Raw genomic sequence first — 24,108 nt, 5'->3', positions numbered from 1 at the left:
GGATTATACAAATGATAGAATATTATGTAGCACTAAGAATAAATGAAGTTGTGAAACATATGACAACATGGATGAACCTGGAGGACATTATGATGAGTGAAGCACGCCTAACACCAAAGGGGAAATGCTTTATGATTGCCCTATTATGAACTAAATTAACCATGTGAAGTATAAATACATTATGAGAAATGAATATGAGTAGAATTGCATATATAAGTCCATTTTTCTTTGATGCTGTACAAATGTAAGTATACAGTAAAAATTATTAATATCATACAAAATAGGCCAAAACATTATAAGTGGAGACCAGAAACTATATATTGTTTATTTTCATTTATATAAATTGTAATTATAATTCAATTTATAAAGATGCATGTACATTAGTGGTTATGTAAATCTGAGGTAGGAATGATAAGTGGTGTGGAGTATTCCTTTTTGGTTTAATGAAATTATTCTAAAATTTTTGAGATGATGAATATACAACACTGAGATTATACTAAAAACCATTGATTATACACTTTGGAAAGAATAACTAGACACATCAGCTATATGCAGTGGAGGACATATAGAGAGATTGAGAGGTGAGGAATTTTCTTGTTTCATTGATTTTATTAGAATTATTTAAATAATGAAAATGCTGTAATAATGATAAAAGTGGTAAATGCACAATTGTATGATTATAGCAAATACATTTGATTGTACAAATTAAATGAATTGTAAGTTTGTCAATATGTTTCTACAAAATTGATTTTGATACTTTTTTAAAAATGTGGTTGCTTTGTCCTGGCAGCAACTGCCGTACACCTTCATCCTTCTGGTATCTCTGACAATTTTATAAATACCAAATTATGTGTATTAACTAGTTTGCTTCTGAAAATTCAGGCAACTGTTTCTGCCTTTAATACTGATTCTAGAAAATGCTATAAGAGAGACTCTTTGATTCAAAATAAAATATGGAAGAAAGAGGTGGATTTGATAAATATATTTAAAGATGTAGAATGCTGAAAATCAGGCAAGTAACATATTTTTTCTATACACTTATGTGAATATCTAAATTTTGATCTCTCAGTGTTTCAACTCTGTTAATCGGGAATTTTTCTAAATTTGAGACAAGTAATTCTTTTATAGAAAGAGTGTTTGTCAACTTTTTTAAGGCAAGCTTTATGTCCTTGTTTCTAAGACTATAGATAAAGGGGTTCATCATGGGAGTGACCACCGTGTACATCACTGAGGCTATTGCATTTGCCCTTGGGTTCTGAGTAGCAGCAGAACTAAGATACACCCCAAGACATGTACCATAAAATAAGGACATTACTGAGAGGTGAGACCCACAAGTAGAAAAAGCTTTATGCTTTCCCCCACGTGTTGAAATTCTCAAAATGGAGGATACAATCTTAGAGTAAGAGTAAATGACTCCAGTGAGTGGAATAACAGCCAGAAGTCCAAATACAATAAACAGCACTAATTCATTGAGGAAGGTGTCAGAACAAGCAAGTTGGATAACCTGATTAATTTCACAGAAAAAATGGGGCATTTCCAACACTGTACAAAAAGACAACCTCAAAACCATTAAGCCATGTAAAAGAGACACTAAAACACTCAATAACCAGCATGCCAGCAGCAGGAGGCCACAGAGCTGGGGGTTCATGATGACTGTGTAGTGCAGAGGGTGACAGATGGCCACAAAGCGGTCATAGGCCATCACCATCAAGAGGTAGCTATCTAATTGTCCAAAAAGCATGAAAAAATACATCTGGATAATGCAGGTTTCATAAGTTATAATTTTGCTTTCTGTGTGGAAGTTCAGCAGCATCTTTGGGACAGTGGTGGAGGTGAAACAGATATCTGTAAAAGACAAGTTAGAGAGGAAGAAATACATGGGTGTGTGGAGGTGGGAGTCTGAGATGATGGCCAGGATGATGAGCAGGTTACCACTGAAGGTGACCATGTACATAATCAAGAACAGTCCAAAGAGGAAGGGCTGCACATCAGTATCTTCTGAGAGACCCAGGAGGATAAATTCTGAAACGTATGTTTGGTTTTCTGGTTCCATGTAGCTGATGATACTACTGGAAAAGAGAGCAGAGAAATGCAGATTTAGCCACAAGCAGGAAGCAGGAAATTATCATAACTTCTATAGTTTTCAAACTCATTAAGTTAATGATTTTTATTAGATAGATAGATTGATAGATAAAAAGATAGAAAGAAAGAAAGATAATATGTAGAACCCTTTACCTGAATATACCAGGGAAAACAAATACTCCTTCATCTCCTTCATGGTATTTCTAACTTGCTATCCTTGTCCAAAATTGTGAACATTTTCTCACAATAATATTTCACATTAAGAATTCTTTTAGAATTGATTATAATCAGTAAACATTTTGACTGCTCATTTTGTACCTTGTAAAGAAGCCCTTGGGGTAATGGATATTAGTGATGTTTGCACAATATTCTGAATATAATTGATATTACCAAATTGAATACTTGAAAATGAATAAAAAGGGAAATATTAAGTTTTATATAATTTAGTATAATAAATAGATGAAAGTAATTAAATGATTACAGGTAATCAGGTTTAAGTGCAATAGACACAAAATTATAAAGATGTGGTTTCTTTCCAAACTGATCTTTTTAAAAAAAGAAACCTAGATCACACTTAATGTTACACTAAAAAATATGAGAGGTTCCCATATACCCCAATCCCCACACCTCCCTCTCCTCCCACATCAACAACAACTTTCATTACTGTGGTGCATTCATTGCATTTGATGAATACATTTTGGAGCACTGCTACACAGCATGCATTACAGATTGTGTTGCAGTTTACAGTCTCTCCCAATCCATTCAGTCCAACCTGATCTAAAGTTCAACTCAAACCAGTTCTAAATGCCAGCAAATAATTTTTACGATATTGACAAACTAATTCTTAAATATATATGGAAAGATAAAAAACATAGAAAGCTAATATAATACTAAAGAAGATAAGGGAAGTTTTAGGAAATATTTTCCCTGATACATACTAGCTAACCTAAACAATACTGAAGAACAAGAATGTTGTTCTTCATGCTAACTGCTATCAAGAGATACTATAATAAAGTGATTAAACACTATTACCTTGTTGAAATAAACATATAAACTAATGTTTATATGTAATGTTTATATGTATGTTTATATGTAATGTTTATATGTATGTTTATATGTAATGTTTATATGTATGTTTATATGTAATGGCCGAGAAATAGATCCACAGAAATGCCGTCTGTTTATCTGTGACAATAAGAAAAGTCAATTCAAATGAGAAAGCATGGGCTTTTTAGCAAATTATGCTGGAGCAATGGCATGCAAATGTGCAGACTTAAAGGAAATTAGAAACAGATTGTGTATATTACACAAATTAACTCAATGTGAATGACACAATTATATGTAAAATGTGAAGTATGAAATTTCTAGAAAGAGACATAAATGAAAATCAAATGTCATTGGTTTGTCGATGAGTGTTTAGTTATATAACCCAAAGGACTATGCATGGTAAAAGAAACTGTGTAAGTTACACATTATTAAATTGGAAAACATGTGTTTTGTGAAAGTCATTGGTAAGGGAATGAAAAGAGAATCAACAGACTTGGGGAAAATATTAGCCAAACACATATAAATTATTTGTATTAAAAATAGACAGAACACTTAACATACAACAATAAGAATGGAGACAGCCTTTTAAAAATGGGCAAAATATCTAAGCAGAATCTTAACCAAGAACATGCATAATTGTCAAATAAGCATATGCCAAAAGATGCTCAAAATTATTTGTCAGTAATGAAATGCAAAATTAAAACTGCAATGATATAGTATCACATGTTTATTAAAACAGAAAAACACCTAAACACGGACAATACCGATTGCTCATGATGATATGAAGCAATATGAGTGTCATTCATTGCTAGTGAAAATACAAAATAAACCAAATGTTACAGACAGAAGACAGTTGAGCAGTTTCTTGTAAAACTAAACCCAATTTTACCATACAACCCAGCAATTGTCCTCATAGATATAGATGGAGCTTATTTGAAAACACAATTCCCCACACAAAAAAACACATATGAATTTTTATCGGAATTTTATTTATACTCTCCAAAACCTGAAAGCCATTAAGTTCTACTTCAGTAGGTGAATAGATAAACACACTGTGCTGTATCTCTAAAGAGGAATAATAGTGCTAAAAATGAAACAGTCCATCCAGACACAAAGTAAGGCTGAATCTCAAATGATTCATGTGAAAGAAACTACTCTAAAAATGCCTGACCTGGATAAGGCAGAACAACAGAAAATAGAATGGTTGTGAGGGACTTAGGGAGAGAGGAGGAGGGTTGAAAAGGTGAAGTATATAAGAACTGTTAGATGTGTGAAACTATTCTGTACAATACTTTAATTGTCAAACAATGATATTGTGCAATTGTAAAAACAAATTGAACATGACAATACAAGGAGTAAATGTTAATGTATGAAAAGCATATATTTAAGAGTTCAAGAGAATTCTATGATTGAATGCAAAATGTTCAAAAACAACCTAACTGTATTACAATGTATGACATACACTCTTGGGTGTTTATACAGGAAAAAGCTGGTGAAATAGTAATACTGGACATGAATGGAGTCTGTAAAATGACACCATGTGTTAGTACTGTACTCTAGTTATAGAGTTATATCCCCCCATGATTTGGGTTAACAACTCTTCTAATTCTATATATGTTCACTGATATCAAGCAGTGAAGTAAATGGATAACGTATGGAAGACATAGTTTTCTCACTGTGGAATGGGAGGTTACAGATAAACAAAAGGAGGAACCTGGACTGTACTATGTGTTAATGGTTTAGAGTTAGACACATTAGTATGAACTCGTGAATGTGAATAGAGATAGAGAGACTTGCACATTAAAATAATTAGATATACATATAAACACAGGATAGTGCGCACACATATATTTCCTTACACTCTCCATGGGTACGATCAGTAGCATGGTGCATATAAATCACAAACATTGGACTTTAACACAATTCTCTAAGAAGAGTCTTCTCGCTATAACAACTGATTGCAGGATTGCGAATAGAATTGTACAAGAAGGGCCTGGACAGCTTCCAATAACAGAAATTAAACAGGAGCTAAAATAAAACCCCCAATTGTAGGTATAATATCAAATATACCCAGGTCATGAAGGAAAGAGCCTCTATGGCCAAAACTGGAAGAAACAGAATAAGAAAAATGTTGTACTGTATTACAACCCAAAGTATAAAATAAATGTCATGAGTAAATACTGATATAAACAAATAGTTGATTAAATAGCTAAGAGACAACTGCCCATGCAGAAGAATTTCAATAAGTTATGTAGACATTGCAAGCTCAAGGATGTGGAACATAAAGTCACTCCTGAATGTGGGCTTCACATAGTGAATTCTTTTCACAGGTGATATAGGGAAAGGCAGAGAATGAGGAAATTTTTGGTAGGGGAACTGCAAAACACAGTTGAACGATATTATCATCAAAGGTGATAAATCAGGTTGATAAGATGCAACCTGGATATGATGCGATGAAAATGGCACTTTATCTCTGGTGTCTTCCTTCTGAAAATAATTCTAATCTAGGCATGAGAGGAACATCATAAAAATTCCAATTGAGGAACACATTTAAAAAGACCTGTCCTGGACTTCTCAAAAACAATCCAGTCATGAAAACTGAGGACAGTCTGAGAAGCTGTCCCCATCACAAAGGAACTAAGAAATTATGACAAATAAATGTAATTTTTTGTGGGAAACTGGCTTACCTGTTCACTATTTGTTGCACTTGCCCCAATTATTGTAAATGTTGTCATGCTGATGAGGAACACTGCCTTGGAGTTCCTAATAAATATGATGTGGAAACTACGGTCGAGGCTCTCAGTTCCAGAAGCCGTGGGTCCCCTGGTTCCATCCCTGTTTCCTATCTCATGTTTCTCTTTGTCCTTTATTTCTGTAACTTCTGAGTCACCTTTCCTTCAAGCAAACCTGTTGCTGAGGTGGAAATCAGCAACTGGCGCCCAATGTGGGGTCCAAAGGGGAGAAGGCTCATTTGGGCCAAAACTAAAAGTTGGTGTAATGGCATAAAGCCCCGAGTGGCACAGAAAGCATTTCAAGTCCTCAATAAGTAAGGACACTATGGTTTGTTTTTGCAGGGTTACGATGGGAAACAGAGACAGTTCAACAAAATATAAGCTGTATATGTGTCTCTTGAAACAAATTCTCAAAGGAAAAGGAGCTAAGGTCACTGAGCCTTGTATTTTGGAACACTTACAGGTTATAGAACAATATTGTGCATGGTTCCTAGCAATAGGAAGTTTAGAATTAGGAGACTGGGAAAAAGTGGGAAGAGTTAGAAAATACCTGTATGAGGTGTTCTGTTGCTATGACTATTTGGCCCATTTGATTATAATTAAATCTGTTTTAGAACCCTTGCAAACAGTAGAGGATGAAGATAGAGAATGTGAGGAAATTCCTCCCATTTTCTTGGCTTCAGCACCTTCATTTACTGACTTTAGAAAATTAATTTCCCACAACAAACTTTATTTTGTGTGGAAATTGGCAATAACGGGGGAAAAAGGTTAGCAATTTTGAAGACTGTGTCTACTGTTCTTGAATTTTAAAATAAATTTAATACTGTTCTAAATGATAGTTCATTAAGAAATAAAATTATTGATGAAATGCAAAAATCCTAGTTGTATCAAACCCCAAGTCAAACCAAACACAATTCCACGTCTTGGATAAGAATATCACACTGCTGAGAGTCTTCCATTCTTTGTCAATTAAAACAGAATGGTGAAGCCATTTCATAAATTAATCGAGTAAAATAATGAATATAAAACATCTAGCAGTGTGCCTGCATTTAGTAGGGAATATTTTAAAATGCTGATTAAACCTCACCCAGACTCAACCTAAACTTCCTTTTCCATATCTACTCTGCTATTTCCAATCCTCATCATCTCTCTGGTGTTTTGACAACAGAAATATTCACATGACCCAGAGAGAGCCTTTGATAGGGCTAGACTTTTCATGAACAAAATCTTCTAAAACAACTGCACTAACTCTCCAAAAACTTCAAACATGAAGATAAATATTTGATACAAAACACAAAGCTCTCTGTTTTGTGGCTGCTGCCAAACTTTTCTGACTCATGTACCACGTTTTCCTTCCTTTCACGTCATTGTTCATCAAATAAATGAAGTAGTTTTTATAATTTTTATTTTATTTGTTTATTTTAATGTTACATTAAAAAAATATAAGAGGTTTGCATGTACTCCACATCCCTCTTACCCCACTCCTCTCACATCAACAACCTTTTTCATCATTATGGTACATTCATTATATTTGGTGAATACATTTTGGAGCACTGCTTTGCCACATAGAGAATAGTTTACATTGTATTTGACACTCTCCCCCAGTCCATTCAGTGTGTTATGGTAGGATACATAATGTCCAGCATCTGTCCCTGCAATGTCATATAGGACAACTGCAAGTTCTGAAAATGCCCCCACATCACATCTCTTCTTCCCTGTCTCTGCCATCAGCAACTACTACAGCCACATTTTCCACATCAATGGTACATATTCTTCCATTACTAGCCACAATATTTCCATAGTAGAATATCAAGAAGTCCACTCTAATCCATATTGTATTCCTCCATCCTATGGACCCTGGTATGGTACTTTTAAAACCTCACCACCATAAGGTTGGATAATCCCACATTGTAGTCCCTGTCATCTCGTCTTGTTCCGGTTCTACCAAATTGTCCTCCTGAACTGCTTCCCATTCCTATTTCAAACCTCGGTACAATTTTCAGCTTCCTTGTGAAGTTTTCACTAACCTCTACAAGGTGTATCCAAATTTTGGATCCATTTCACAAAGATTTCCAGGCATCTCAGTATATTGCTTGTACTCAATTCAATATTGAGATGTAATTTCCTTGATACAAAGAAAAATGTCATGACATTTTTTCCTAGCATGATATTTAGTGCCTGCCTTGAAGTATTTGAGGACTAAATGTTGAATGTCTTAAAGAAGAATTGAATGAATGTGGTTATAGAGATACTTCCTATAATTGTAGAAAAAGAAGAAATAGTGAAACAAGGAAAATGCTGCTGAAAGAAGGAAACCCAGTAAATGAGTGACAACGCATTTTTCCTTGAGTCTAATTTGAGTCTTAGAGATGAGATATGTTGGGAAAAAAAGTTATTTTAGTGTATCCATTATCCCCCTCCACAGTCAGACTTTTTAAGTAGGCAGGACATGGAATAATTAAGCTTGCTTTAAATATGTACCCCGTTGTTGCCCTAAAATTACTATCAATAAAAAGGTTCATAGAGTCATAATAATCTTACCCAGCATCTGTGAAGATTCTATGAGTCAAAGTAAATTTATCAGAAAAGGTATTAGTTCACAAATTCAGTTTCTTCCTCAATTGAAGGATGAAGTCAGATCCCTGCTTCCAGGAATTGCAGAGTGATTTAACCACTCACGAGATCTCTAGAAGATACAATTGTGTTTTCACATCACCAGAGATTAGTAAAGAAAACTAGAGATATTTTAGCTGAAGAATTTAGAGTTTCCATTACTTTAGGGATTTCATTCCCATAAGCATCATTAATGAAGAATTCTTTTGGCAGTCTACTCCCTGAGATTTTAGTTCTATGGTTGAAAGAGAAAATCACACTGCAAACTTGTGTTGACTTAAACCCTTGGGAGACAGCTTTGGAGCTGAACATTCAATCACTTATCCGAGTGGATACCCTCCACCCACAAGGAATCACTTCTCTTTAGGTGTGGGCTCTAGTATGTTAAAGATTACCAAAAAGATTTCCCTATCTCTGATTATAGCTAGAGATTCTGAACACATTAAAAATAGCCCGGTACCCACTGGATTTCACTCTCATACATGTGCTTGCCCTCTCTAAACAAGATTTCCTCTGATTTCACTTTTTCTCATTTTCCCCCATAGTTAGCATTGTCTGTTTTCCTCAATCAACCATTTGTTTTCTCATTCGTGCAACTAATATTTATTCAGCAATACTAGATGGTATGCACTAAACTATGTTCTGGGATGAAAAAAAACTGGTTCCATATTGTGCCTCCTTTCAAACAGCCAACAGTAAAAACTGCTGAAATGTCATGAAATAAATTGATATAACAACAGACGGTGTTATTGCATTTCTGGTGAAATACAATTACATATTAATGAGGATCAGATTTTCCATTGATTTTAAAAGAACACTGCAGGACTTATAGGTTTTATGTTGAAGCTATAGAACACTTTGGGTAGTATGACTGGAAATCAAAAATGTTCTTGTGCATAATATTCATAGATACAGAGAACTTGGAGAATTTGCCAACAAGAATCTAACCATCAAGAAATATTAAAGGGAGTTTTATTGGTTGAAAGGAAACAAGAAAGAAAAATTAGAGGATAGTATAGAATGTAAGTTTATTTATTAAAAAGAGAAATAAAAACAAAATATGGCATTTATAAAGCTAAATGAAAAAAGTCTAATGTATGTACTGCTTTCACGGTAATAAAATTGAATGTTAATGGATTAAACTCTGCCTCCGAAAGACACAGTTTGGCAGAATGGATAAGAAAATATAACCCATCTATATATGCTATCTAAAAGAAGCTCAACTTGGACTCAAGGGGAAAAAATGGTTGCAAGTGAAAGGATCTAGAACAGTTACATGCAAACAATAACCAAAATATGGCAGGAATTGTTATACTATATTCTATAAAATATACTTTAAATGAAAGAGTGTTCTAAGAGAAAAAGAAGGACACTATGTATTAACAAAAGGGAAAATAGTCCAAGAAGAAAGAACAGTCATAAATATTTGTGTACAAAGATATGTGCACCAAATAACTTGAGGTAAAAACTGGCAAAACTAAAGGGAGAAAGAGATGCCTCTAAAATCAGTGTGGTGCATTCAATACACCATAATCAGAATTAGTCAGATAATTTTGACAGGTTCATTAAATAATCAGAGATCTTGAGTTGTGTGTTAACAGAACTAGATCTAGTGGATTTTTACAGAATATTAAATCCCAAAACAACAGGATACTTATTCTTCTTGGGTACTTATGGATCAATCTCAAGGATAGACCACATGCAAGATCATAAACAATTCTCAATAACTTTAGAAATATAGAAATTATGCAAAGCCCTGTCTCTGACCTCAGTGAAATGACATTGGAAATCAATAATGGATGGAGGATAGTATTTGGAAAAATATACGGAGTTTTAAACACACTTTTAAACAAGCAGTTTTTCATGGAGGAAATTGCTAGACAAATTGCAACTACCTTGGAGCAAATAAAAATGAAAAAACATATTAAAACTTATGGGATGCAGTTAAATTCATACCAAGAAGCCTTAAATAAAAACAATAGAAAAAAAAAAGAGCTAAATCAAAAACCTTAAACTACACACATGGAGGAAATAGAAAAAGAACAATGAATGAATCCCAAAACAAACACCTGAGTACAGCAGAATTAAATGAAATGGAGAAAAAGAAAAATTAGGAAGAATAAACAAAACCAAGCTGGTCCTTTGAGAAAATTTATAAAATTGAAAAACCCTTATCCAGGGTACATAAAAATGTTTGGATATTTTCCTAGTGGTTACAATTAAAAATAACAACTGAGGGAGTGCTGAGTTCCTAGCCAGGGGAGCTCTATCAAATTCCCTAAAGGAACAGCAACAGTCCCCCAAGTACAACGGCAAAGACCAAAAAAGAATGAAGGTCCAACAATGAGCCCTTGATACTAATGACTATGCTTGTGAGCCTGTGCACCTGAAATAAGAACAAGGCCTAGAGCTGCAGGGTGCCTAAGAGTTACCTCCTGAGAGCCTCTCTGTTGCTCAAATGTGGCCAGTCTCAAAGCCAAACCCAGAATGTAAATCTGTTGCCTTCCCCCCAGCATGGGATATGACTCCAGGGGATGAGCCTCCCTGGCACCAAAGGATTACTATCAAGTACCAGCTGATGATGTAACTAGAAAATGACTTTGAATAAAAGGGTCAACTTGTAGCAGCATAATATCTCAGAGTACACATAATACCAGGAGTTAAAAATGTTTTGAGGCAGCGGACTTGGCCCAGTGGGTAGGGCTCCGTCTACCACATAGGAGGTCCACAGTTCAAACCCTGGGTCTCCTTGACCTATGTGGAGCTGGCCCATGTGCAGTGCTGATGTACGCAAGGAGTGCCATGCCATGCAGGGTTGCCCCCACATAGGGGAGCCCCACGCACAAGGAGGGCACCCCGTGAGGAGATCTGTCCAGCACAAAAGTAAGTGCAGCCAGCCAAGGAATGGCGCCGTCCACAAGGAAAAGTGACACAACAAGATGACGCAACAGAAAGAAATGCAGATACCCATGCTGGTTACAACAATAGAAGTGAACAAATAAGACGCAGCAAATAGACACAGAGAACAGATAACTGGGGTGGGGGAGAAGAGGAGAGAAATAAATAAATAAATAAATAAATAAATAAATAAATAAATAAATCTTTAAAAAAAAGTTTTGACCTGAATAAAAGGAGGAAATGAAAAGGACAAATGAGTTTATATGGCTATGAGTCTCCAAAAAGAGCCGGGAGGTTATTAGACGGGTTGCCGTTATGCACACCTGAGCAGAGTCCCAGAGACAGATAAGGTAGATACAAACCCAGGTATTGGTTCTTCTGAGGGCTACAGAGACTCACAGGTTCTATGGTCATGACAGATGGAGTTCAATGCCATCTCAGTTGACCCTACTTTGGAGTTTGTGTTTCTGTGTGATGGAGCTGGACTCAGATGTGATCTTTGTCCATAAGCCTCTCCTGTTACTTGTACTGGATCTGTAGTTGGTGCTGGGGTTTAGTGTATACTCAGGGGACCTGAAACTCTGGACTGGCCATGTGACAGCCAGGCCCTGAGTCTCAATAGACTTTTCAACGCCTACACTCTTGTTTATTGGACTTACCCCACTCAGCTAATATGGAGGTGAAGAAGGTCAACCACCACACCAGGGAGCCAAGAGTGCCTACAACTGAAAGCAAGAGAATTGCATCCAGCATCCATGTGGAATCTAGTCCCTTCTTGACATAGATGTCGAGTGGACACAACAATTCTAAGGTCCACATGATGGAGGAATAGAGTGCAGATTAGAATGGACTTACTGATATTCTATTCATGAACTATTGTGATTAGTAATCGAAGAAAATGTGGCATTGGTGTGGAGAAAGTGATCATGGTGGCTGCTGGGTGTAGAGTGGGAGGAAGAGATGTGATATGGTAGAATTTTGGGGGGGTTTAGTTTTCCTGGGTGGTGTTGCAGAGACAGTTACTGGACATTGTATGTCCTCCTATGGCCCTGTGGGTGGTTTGTGGGAGAGTGTGGTCTATGATGAGAACCATTGACCATGAGGTACAGTGGCGCTCAGAGATGTATTCACCAAGTGCAATGAATGTCTCATGATGATGGAGGAGGTTGTTGTTATGGGGGGAGGAGTGGGGGGAGGGGCTGGGGGGTATATGGGGACCTCATATTTTTTAATGTAACGTTAAAAAAATAAAGACAAAAAAAACCCACAAGCCCTTAGCTAAGCTAGCAAAGAGAAGAAGAAAGAAGATGCAAATAAATAAAATCGGCAATAAGATAGTTTGTGTCAATACTGCACCCAAAGGAATAGAGCATCATAAGAGGATAAATTGAAAAATTTATGCCAAAATATGGATAATTTAGATGAAAGGTAAAAATTTCTAGAAAGACACTTCAACCTACATTGAGGAAAGACGAAATTTAAGAACTGAACAGTCCAATTACCAGTAATGAGATGGAAGTTGTCATTAAAATCTGTCAACCAAGAAAGGCCCAGGATGAAATGGCTTCACAGGCAAATTCTATAAATCATTCCAGACAAAACTTATAAAAACTCTGTCTAAAATCTTTAAAAGTGGGAAAGGAGGGAACATTACATGACTCAGTCTATGATCACATGATCATTTTAATAGGCACAGAAAATACATTCAACAAAATACAGCCTCCTCCATCATAAAATTAGCTTTAAAGACAGGATTAGATGGAAACGTCCTCAACATTATAAAGGGAATATATGAAACCCCATAGCTATCATCATACTCAATGGGAAAGGCTATAGACTTCCCCTCTAAGATCTGAAACAAGAGAAGAATGCCCACCGTCCCCATTTTTGGTTACCATTGTTTTAGAAGCACTTCCTTGAACACATAGGCAAGACAAAATAATAATCAGCTTCCAGTTTGGAAAGGACACATTTCATAAATTGCAGATGCCATGATTCTACATGTAGAAAGTCCAAAAAAAATCTGCAGCATAGCATCTAGAGTTGACAAAGCAGTTCAGTAAACGGGCAGGATATAGAGGAACAGGCAAAATCAGCAGCTTTTCTGTACACCAGTAATGAGCACTCTGAAGATGAAATCAAGAAAAAAATATTTTTAAATAGCAACTAAAAGAATCTAATACCTAGGAATAAATGTAAGTATGGATGTAAAGGACTTGTAGGCAGAAAATTATACATCATTGCTAAAGAAATCAAATAACACCTAAATAAATGCAAGCATATTGCAGAGTGATGGATATAATATAATATAATATAATATAATATAATATAATAAAGAGTGGGGTGAGGGGGGTGGGGGTATATGGTGACCTCATATTTTTTTAATGTATCATTTGAAAAAAAGAGAGAAAAAAAGAAAGTATTAAAAAAGATATCAATCCTTTCCAAATTGATTTACAGATTCAAACCAATTCCAATAAAAGTTCCAACAGCACTTATTAAAATACCTGGAAAAGCAAATTATCAAGTTTGGTTGGAAGTGTAAGGGCACCCAAATAGCCAAAAACATCTTTAAAATGAAAATTAAAATTGGAGGGATCATTCTACTTGATTTAAAGTATGTTACAAAGCTACAATGGTCAAACTTCATGGTATACACACAAGGATAGAAATACTGACCAATGGAACCATTTCGAGGGTTCAGATACAGTCCAGCATATACACAGCAAAGTGATATTCAGCAAGGCCATCAAGTCACTCAACTGGGACAGATCAATCTCTTCAACAAATGTTGCCTGGAGAACTCAATTTCCACATCTAAAAGAATCAAAGAGGATTGCCATCTCAGGCCCTGTAGAATAATTAACTTAAGATGGATCAAAGTAATAAATATAAAAGCCAAGACCATAAACTCCCTTGAAGGTAATTCAGGGAAGCGATTGTGAGATCCTGTAGTATGAAATAGTTTAATATACTTTTTACCCAATTCATGAGCAACTAAAGAATAAAACAGAGATTAATTATACCTCCTTAAAATTTAAAAATTTGAGCTTAAGTGGAGTTTGTTAAGAAAGTGGAAAGACACCCTACTCAAAGGGAAAAAAAATATGTGGGAATAATATAGCTGATAGGGGTCTAATATCACTCATACTTAAGGTCATCTTGCTTCATGAAAAAAAAGGCAAACCAACCATTTAAACATGGGCAAGAACAATGATGGAAGAAGTCGCTGATGTGGGAGAGGTGGCGAGGGTGGGGTGCGGGGTATATGGGGACCTCATTTTTTTTAATGTAACATTTAAAAGAAAATAAAGAAGACAAATTTTTCAAAAAATGGGCAAGAGGTTTAAATAGACGTTTTTTCAAAAAGGAAATATAAATGGCTAAAAAACACATGAAAAAAATGCTCAACATTACTTACAAATCAAAACTGCAATTGGATATAATCTTACAACCAATAGATTTGCTACTATAAAAATAACAGAACATATAGCTGTTGGAGAGTATGTAGAGGAATAGGAACACTCATTCAATGCTTCTGAGAATGTAGAATGCATCACCATAGTGGAAGAAATTTTGTCATATGTACAGCAATGTTCATTATGACCTTATTCACAATTGCCAAAAGTTGGAAACAACCCAATTCGCCATCAATGGATGAATTGAAAAACTAAATATTGTATATACATATGATGAAATATTAGTTAGCTGTAAGCAGGAATTAACTACTGACACATGTGACAACATGGATGAATCTTGAAGATCTTAAGTTGAGTGAAGTAAACCAGTCACTAAAGAACAAATATTGCATGTTCTCTCTGATATGAACAAAGCATATTGAGCAGAGTCACAGATGTAGAGTCTGGAAGATAGGTTATCAGAAGATAGAAAGGGTGTAGAGAGTGGTGAACTAATGCATAGCGTGGACAGAATCTATAATAAAGTGGATGGTGGTGATTTGTTAGTGGGTGGGGTGAAGCTAGTACAGTAATGTGATTGAAAGGGCAAGGCTTTTACTCTTACAGCATTGGGGATAAAATTACCTGTATTTTTACAAATATGCTATTTATCATGTTGAGGAAGTTACTTTGTGTTCTTATTCATCTGAGTGTTTTTTATCATGAATTGGTGATGGAATTTATTATTCTTGTCTCTCTATCAACTGAGATATTCATGTATTTTCCTCTTCATTTTGATAATGTGATGTATCTTATTGATTTTCTTACGATGAAAGCTGTTGCTTCCTGAGATAAATCCCACTTGATCATGGTAGATATTTCCTTTAATATTTTTAAGATAAAATATACTAGTTTGTGTTGAAGGCTTTTGAAACTATATCTATATGATGAATTGGTTCTTAATTTTCTTCCCTTTTTATGAATTTAGGTAGTTTTCGTAAAATACCTTTAGCCTCAGAAAATGATTTAGGATGTGTAGGATGAGCTACTCTGATACCAAGTTGGAACATTTTGAAAAGTATTATAATAAGTGCTACTTTGAATATTTCATAGATTTCATTATGGAAAATGATCCTAGATATCAATTTTCTAGAAGGTGTTTGATAACTAATTGATTCTTTAACTTGTTATAATTTTGTTGAGATCGTCTATTAGCAGTCAATATAGTTAAATTACATGTTTTTAGGAATTGGTCCATTTCTACTAGATTATCTAGATTGTTGGCAGACCGTTGTTTATAGTATTCATTCATAATCTTTTTAATATCAGTAATATCTATAAGCATCCCAAATTTCATATTGGATTTTGATAGTTTGTACCCTCTCTTTTTCTCTCTTACAATATAAACAAACCTTTGCAATTGTATTGATCTTTCCCAAGGACCAATTTTATTAGTTCTCTCAATTGCGTTTCTAAATTCCACTTCATTTCTCTCCACTTAAATCCATATTATTTCCTCTTCTACTAGATTTTAGTTTGCCTTTCTTTATTGGTACTCTCAATTGCATTTGTATATTCTAGTTCATTTTTCTGTGCTTGAAGCTGCTATTTCCTTCTACTAGCTCTAAGTTTGGTTTGCCATTCTTTTCCTAGTTCCTGAAAATATGCAGAGGTTATTGATTTGTGATTTGTTTTTTAATATAAGTATTAACACTTACATATTTCCCTGAAACTTGTCAATTAATCCCAAGCCCGGCCTTATCAATGCATTTAGCTTAGCCAAAAATAAATAATAGAATGGACCATGATGGGTAGTAGTGTTCAAGTGCCAGGTACAGTTTTGGCACTGTCATCACTGAGGAACTTGTGATGCTATGTTAGCAAATAGGTTTATATGAAAATGACACTCCTGAAAGCGATTCCTGTATAAAGGTAAAGTATTATAAATAAAAAAAAAGAAATAGAAAAGTTGGTCATTGGAATTATAATGGCAGTGTACACACTAATCAAGTATGGCCATAAAGATACACACTTGCCCTGACCCGGGGATTTCAGGGGGGGAAAGCCTCTGAGTGAGGAGGCGGCATGCAGTCTGAAGTCACAGCCTCTATATTGCCTTGAAAGCTCTAGGAGGAAAACTTATCTTTAATGATCCTCTTTGGCTGATGGCAAATAAAGTCAAATGTGTATCCATTCTTTCCCACTGAATCCTCCAAGAATTCTCACAAATACAGACCCAACAATTTAAACAGAATACAATTTAAAAAATCACCATAGACACTAAGAAAACAAGTTTCCATTACTAAGAGCCAGAAGTAAAGCAGGCAGTCTGAAAAAGGCTTTAACTGTTTCAGATTTTGAAATAATTCAGACACAGAATATGAAACAATTTTAATGAGTTTTAGAAAATTTTAAAAATCTTATAAATATATAAAATGGCATAAATTTATTTCAATAACAAATCACATAGTACCTCAAAATTTTAAAGGTACAATGAAGAGAATTTAAAATTTCCATGTAGTGGAATTGGGAAAAATTTAGCTGCAATGGAAACCAAAGACTCTATCACCACCCAGTAACAGAAATTAGAAAATAAATAACATTTATGTCTGTGGATTTACGTACAGCTCTCACTTTCTCTGTTAACAGGTAATAGCTAATAATAGATAATGGATAAATTTTTAAAAATCTGCATTCTAGAAACTCCAACAGATGAAAAACATATGTAACCACATTTGGGATAATGTATATCAGAGCTACAACGGTGTTTCCAATTCTTCTCAGAAGGACAAGCTGAAAGTGAGGGGAAAAGAAGATGGTGGCATTGGGGAAAGACACTAGGAGAGTAAATCTAGGATCTTCTTAGTCAATACTGTTACTCGAAAACTTCAATTGGAAACTCAGCTCTTGGAAGTGGAGGCAGAAATCATCACTCCTATGTTTGAAATATACTCAGACACTGGCTACATTTTTACGGTGCATTATAAGTGGTAAGGAGTCTAACTGCTTTTTACTGTGTGTTACTTTAAATGATGTTCCTTGGACCCGAAAGTGGTCATTCTCGTTTCCCCCTTCTGGACAGTTATTCTTCAATTGAGGTTGTTCTTTTTTTCTAAATTTTCATGGTAGGGTCACAGTATATAATTATTCTATTCACGCAACATAAGAAAATTTAACAGAACGAAGTTCACTTGCAATGCGTCTCCTCCCCTGTCTGTCTAACACACATTTCATGGTTCACAGGCAGCAATCACGTCTCCCACTAGTATTTCTTTCTGTAACCTAGTAATTTCTTTAGCAGAAATCAGTATTTTAGGTCCTCTCTTCAAGTTTTACCCTAAAAAATGCCTAAACTGCGTGTAAGTTTTACAGATTGCAGACAATTTGATGATTTTTTTCTTGTAGCCATTTTAGATTTTTCAGGAATAAATTTAGATTTCCTTGAGAACAAATTTATACTCATTATTGATTCCACATATTTTATGGTCCTAGAGAAGAGCATAATTCTACTGATAAAACCCGGAATATATATATATGTGTGCATATATGTATACATGTGTGTGTGTATATATATACATATATATATTAATTTTTTCTGAGAGAAAAATAGGAGAAGCAGGAATTGGGGCGCATAAGGGCTATTAAGACATAGCACAAAACAAAAAAACATAGCAGAGTTGACCCTATCTCCATCACTCACCCATGACATATACTTAAAATTTTTTTCTTAAGAAACGATGTCCCAGCCAGGCATATTAGTAAGGAAACAGAGAAGGTTCTTAGAAGATTTTAAAGAAATACAATCACCCTCTTTCCTTAATTACACTCAATGTATAAGTTTGGCATCCGCCTTTGTGTCTACATGATATGGGGTGAGGTGGGTAGGATGGGCTGGCTCTTTTATTTTATTTTTTGTCTTTTGATTTTTTAATTCTTTAAAAAATACTTCAATTACATAAAATATTACCGAGAATATGTACGGGATTCCCATACACCCCTCTCCCCACACTTCCCATATTTTCCCACATTTGGAACATCTTTCATTAGCGTGATACATTCATTTCAATTTATAAGAACATTCTGGAACATTGTCCCTAAGCATGGAATAAAGTTTTCATTTTAGATTACACTTTCTGCCCCTCGATTCTGTAGGTTATGGCAAGATATATAATGACCTTTATCTTTCATTTTAATGTCCTTCAGGACAATTCCCAAGATCCGAAAATGCACCCTTGTTGCACTTGAATTTCCTTTTCTCTGCCCTCAGAATATCCAGTGGCCACTGGCTCCATATCAAGATATTCCTTCCATTCTCTCTCTCTCTTTTGTTTTCTTTTTTTTTAATTATTTATTTATTTTTAAAAATTACATTAAAAAAATATGAGGTCCCATTCAACCCACCTCCCACCCCCCACTCCCCCCAGAGCAACACTCCCATCATCGTGACAAATCCATTGCACCTGGTAAGTACATCTCTGAGCATCACTGCACCCCATAGTCAATGGTCCACATCATAGCCCACACTCTCCCACGTTCCATCCAGTGGGCCCTGGGGGGATCTACAATGTCCCGTAATTGTCCGTGAAGCACCACCCAGGACATCTCCTCGTCCCGAAAAAGCCTCCACATCTCATCTCTTCCTCCCCTTCCCCAAACCCAGCAGCCACCATGGCTACCCTTCCCACACCCATTCCACATTTTCTCTGTGGACATTGTATTGGTTGTGTCCATTGCACATCTATGTCAAGTGGGGGCTTAGATTCCACATGGATACTGGATGCACTCCTCCTGCTTTCAGTTGTAGACACTCTAGGCTCCATGGTGTGGTGGTTGACCTTCTTCAACTCGATGTTAGCTGAGTGGGGTAAGTCCAATAAATCAAAGTGTAGGAGCTGAAGTCTGTTGAGGCTCTGGGCCTGGGTGTCATATTATCAGTCCAGAGATTCAAATCCCCATTCTCTCTCTTAGCAGACTTTTCTCACTTTTTTTGACCAGTAATCCTGTAATGCAGAAGATGGGCAACTAGGAAGTATGGTGCATATTAACCAGTACTTAAAGAAAGAGCCTCCTACTATCTGATGGCAGAATGGGGGCATATTTGTGGAGTCAACAATTTCAGTGGAGTCTTATTAATTACACAGCATTCCTGATGAAAGCAGAAGTGTCAGCTTTCTTAGCCGGCCAGTTTTCCAGTGTTTTCTATACTTGCAATTGTTTGAATGGCATTGGCTTATTCTAGCTTCTACAATAAGATGAGGGTTCATGCTTACCATATTTTTTCTCAAAATTCTTGAAAATGCTTTCTGTTTTTAAGAGATTTCTGTTTAAAGAAAATAAACCATAGAGGTAGAAATTTCTCTTAAAGAAAATAAGCCATACAGGTATACTCTTTTATAAAATAACTAATTGCAGAAGCATATTCTTTTAGGATAGGAATCTTGGAATTTATCAAATTGTTGGGAGTGTGAATATCAATGTCACTATTTTCAGAAAATAAATATAAATCTCTAGTTTATTTAAATCCTGGAAAATAAGATTTATAATATAATTTTTCATGGGAAAAAATCCTCATATTTATTAGATTAAATACACATAAGATAAACTGCTTAGGAACAAATTTTAAGTCCAAAGAGTCACCAACCATGTTTTAAAGCTGCAGAGGCAGTTAAATCCTTTCCTTGCTATGTTCTCCAGGCTTTTCGGTGGATCACAGTGATGCATTTGGAAGCTTGTTAACTAACGTAGGAGTTTTTGACCACTTTTCCATTGGTTCTTCACCTGCTTTATTACCTGTCAAGCCTGCAGCCTGCAGTACAAAATTTAAGAATTCAAAGTTAAAGCCAAAAAGTAAAAAAGAAGGAAACCACACTCTCAAAAACAAATCAACTACAACAAAAATTTACTTTTTCCTGAAGGTCTGGGGAAGACTTTCTTCGTTCCCTCACCTTTCCAGCAAATTGATGGTACTTGTGTTGCCACTGCATTGCCCATTTTAACAAGTGTCAAGAGGGAGCTGACACTCCATGTGGTCTTGCAACATGGTTTCTGTCACCAGGGGAGTCATTCTGGTGGCGCAAATTCTCACATCATGTCTTTCTTAGACAAATTAAAATGCATCATGCTTAGCTTAATCATTCTATATTGTTTGCAGTAACCTAAAGACAGTGCCTAGGAAAGATATTGAAAAACTCGCTAGCTTATGTGATAAATGATTTTGTTGGAAATAATAATTAAAGGAATGTGGAGTGAGAGGGGGTTTTTACTTGAACAGGAGAGACTTCCAGAAAGAAATGACAAGCTGAAGATTTTTAATTCTCAGATTATTGTAAAATCAAAACACAAAAACTTTATAAGACTGCATGAGTGAAATATCCTTCCCTGAAAATTGCAGTTCTGCTGTGGGTTGACTCAAAACAGAGTCTTGAACATGTCGGATAATAAATAACAAAATGAGAATGAATTCACAGATTTTCCAAAGAATGTGAAGTGAATATAAATAATAAAACATTTTTCATATCCCCACCACTGATGCCTTGCACCAGTGACCCTCCCCTCCATATTTCCCAAATGAACTTCCCCACAATTGTAGTTTCAACCACAGACATAAAATCCACAGAGTTCATCTGTTCCTTCATCCTGCCTTCACCACATTTCCATGGATAGTTCACCCACACCCCACCCTGCTCACTCTCATACTGCAGAACCATCAACCACACTCAAGTCCCTGCACCACCATCACCCCCATCCACTGCCAAACCATCCCTTACACCTGATCATCAGTTTTGCCCATATTGAGCATCAACTCACCACACTCTACTGCCTTTATGTCAATTGATAACACATTTGCCGGATGCTAGCCCTGTAAGTCTGTTCAATTCACATTCTACAATCTTGAGTATTTTAGGATGGTGATGCCCACTCTGCTACCAAATGAGAGGAATTCTATCAATGAGGCCATGCACTATTTGTCGTATATTTCCTGGCTTACTTCAATGAATCGTCAAGATTTCATCCATGTTGTTGCATGTGTCAATATTTCATTCCTTCTTACAGCTATGTAACATTCCATTGTATGTATATACCACATTTTGCTTATTTTTCACCCATTAATGGACAATTGGTTTGCTACCAACTTTTGGTAATAGTGAATCAGTCTGTTATGAACATTACTGTGCTTATTTCTGCTCGTGTTCCTGTTGTCAATTCTTCGGGCTATATACCCAGATGGGATTGCTGGAACAAATGCCAATTTTATACTTAGCTTCCTGAGTAACTGCCAAAATATCCTCCTCAGTTCATGAATCAATTCTACATTGCCACTAACACTGGGTGAGGGGACATTTTCCTCCACATCTTCTCCAACATTTTTAATTTTTTGTTGTTTTATTAATGGCCTCCAGTCTAATAGGTGTAGGAGAAAATCTCATTGTAGTTTTGATTTGCATTTTCCTTTTTAGGTCTAGGTAGTGATATTGAGCATTTTTTGTGTGCATTTTTAGGCATTTGAGTTTCCCATGTGGAAAAGATTCTACTCAAATCTCTTGCCCTTTTTATTTTATAATGTTTTGATTTTTTTTTTCATTTTTGAGATGTAGGATCTCTTTATAAATGCAGGATATTAGGACCTTATCAGATAAATTATTCATAAATATGTTCTACCCTTCATAGAATCCCTTTTCCATTTCTTAACAAAATCCTTAGAAGCACAATATGCTTTGATTTTGAAGAGGATCAATGTATCTATTTTTTTTCCTTTCATTGAGGGTGCTTTGGGTTCAAATTTTATGAAACTATTTCCTTCTAAAGAATCTGGTATAATCACATTGTAGTGTATATTAATTACTTCAATTATTATTAAAGCATTTGTATTATTTCAATATTTATAATAATAAACAAAAATTATACAATTAACTTACCACCTCCAAAACCCTCTATGCTTCCCCTTCTGTGCAATGCTCCTATTCTGTTTCTATTTCTCTAGCTTATTTGTATTTATGTTTTTATACACAATCTTATATGTGCAATATTACTCATATTCATTTTTCACCTGTGGTTTCAGTGTATTATATAATTCTATGATACATTTTTTATCTTTCCTTCTAGTTATAGATATACCCTTAGACTTGCCCTTTCTATCACTGTCATATTCCTAGTAATGAACATTATAATGTGTTTTAACCAGTTCTATTCTTGCATGAATAACATATCCTGGCTGGCAATTTACTTTTGATAAATATTCATGTATATACATTGGCATTAGGGAACATATAATCTTTTCAATAAATGTTCCTGGGAAAGCTGGATATATATAAATGCAGATGAATAATGTTAACTACCTAAAATCACATACAAAAAATAAATTGCAATTGGATCAAGTATCTAAACAGAGGAGAGACAATGAACTAAAGCTATAAATCTCTTTGAGACTGACAGAGGGACAACACTTCATGAACAGAGACTTGGCAATATATTGAATGTGACTCCAAAAGCACAGGAAACAAAAGAAATATAATAATATTTTCTCAAAAATATTAATCAAATTACATTGTAAAGGGAGTGAAAACCCAACCAACAGAAGAGGGGAAAATAGATTCAAAAGATACAGTTTACACTCTCCCCTAGTCCACTCAGTGGGCCATGGCAGGACATACATTGTCCAGCATCTGTCCCTGCCGTATCACCCAGGACAGCTCCAAGTGCTGAAAATGCCCCCACATCATATCTCTTCTTCCCTCTCTCTACCCTCAGCAGCTACAGTGGCCACTTTTTCCATTAGTAATCACAATAGTTCCATAGTAGAATATCAGTAAGTTCTCTCTAATCCATACTCTATTCCTCCATCCTGTGGGCCCTGGGATGGTAATGTCCACTCCACCTGTATATCGAGAGGGCATTAGATTCCACATGGATGATGGATGCAATTCTCCTGCTTGCAGTTGTTGGCACTCCTGGCTCCCTGGTGTGGTGGTTGACCTTCTTCAAATCCCTGGTAGGAGGAGTGAGGTGACAGGAGTGGGGGATATATCGAGACATATATTTTTTTTAATGTAACATTTAAAAGATATAAAGAGAGAGAAAAAAAGATATAGGGTGGAAACATAACTCAACCAGTTGGCTCCTATCTACCTTACAGGAGGTCCAGGATTTGATGCCCAGGTTCTCCTGTTGAGGACAAGCTGGCCAACATGGCAAGTTGGCCCTCATGGAGTGCTGGTGCATGCTGGAATGCCACCCCATGTAGGGAGACCACCCATGCAGAGGTGCTGGCTCATGCTGGAAGCTGGCACCAAAAGATTACACAAGAGACACAGAGCAGAAAAAGAAGAAGACAGAGCAGA

The 24,108-nt window shown here is 35.7% G+C and overlaps 1 protein-coding gene across 1 annotated transcript; it reads right to left on the bottom strand.

The window, feature by feature from the left end:
• Window positions 1–1,030: 1,030 nt before the first annotated feature.
• On the bottom strand, window positions 1,031–2,053 carry LOC131276803 (olfactory receptor 7A17-like). Its single transcript, XM_058290373.2, has one exon. It carries the CDS (start codon window positions 2,051–2,053, stop codon window positions 1,031–1,033), a length of 1,023 nt encoding a protein of 340 aa, XP_058146356.1.
• Between the last annotated feature and the right edge of the window lie 22,055 nt (window positions 2,054–24,108).

This window comes from Dasypus novemcinctus, chromosome 30 (genome assembly GCF_030445035.2).
Source record: "Dasypus novemcinctus isolate mDasNov1 chromosome 30, mDasNov1.1.hap2, whole genome shotgun sequence".
In the NCBI taxonomy this organism is placed as follows: Eukaryota; Metazoa; Chordata; class Mammalia; order Cingulata; family Dasypodidae; genus Dasypus; species Dasypus novemcinctus.
The sequence above is the reverse complement of the archived record's forward strand: the minus strand, read 5'-3'. Positions and strand labels throughout refer to the sequence as shown.

Bases quoted from the DNA above. Each gene is read 5' to 3' on its own strand.
- LOC131276803 (XM_058290373.2), bottom strand. From the start codon at position 2,053: ATGGAACCAGAAAACCAAACATACGTTTCAGAATTTATCCTCCTGGGT.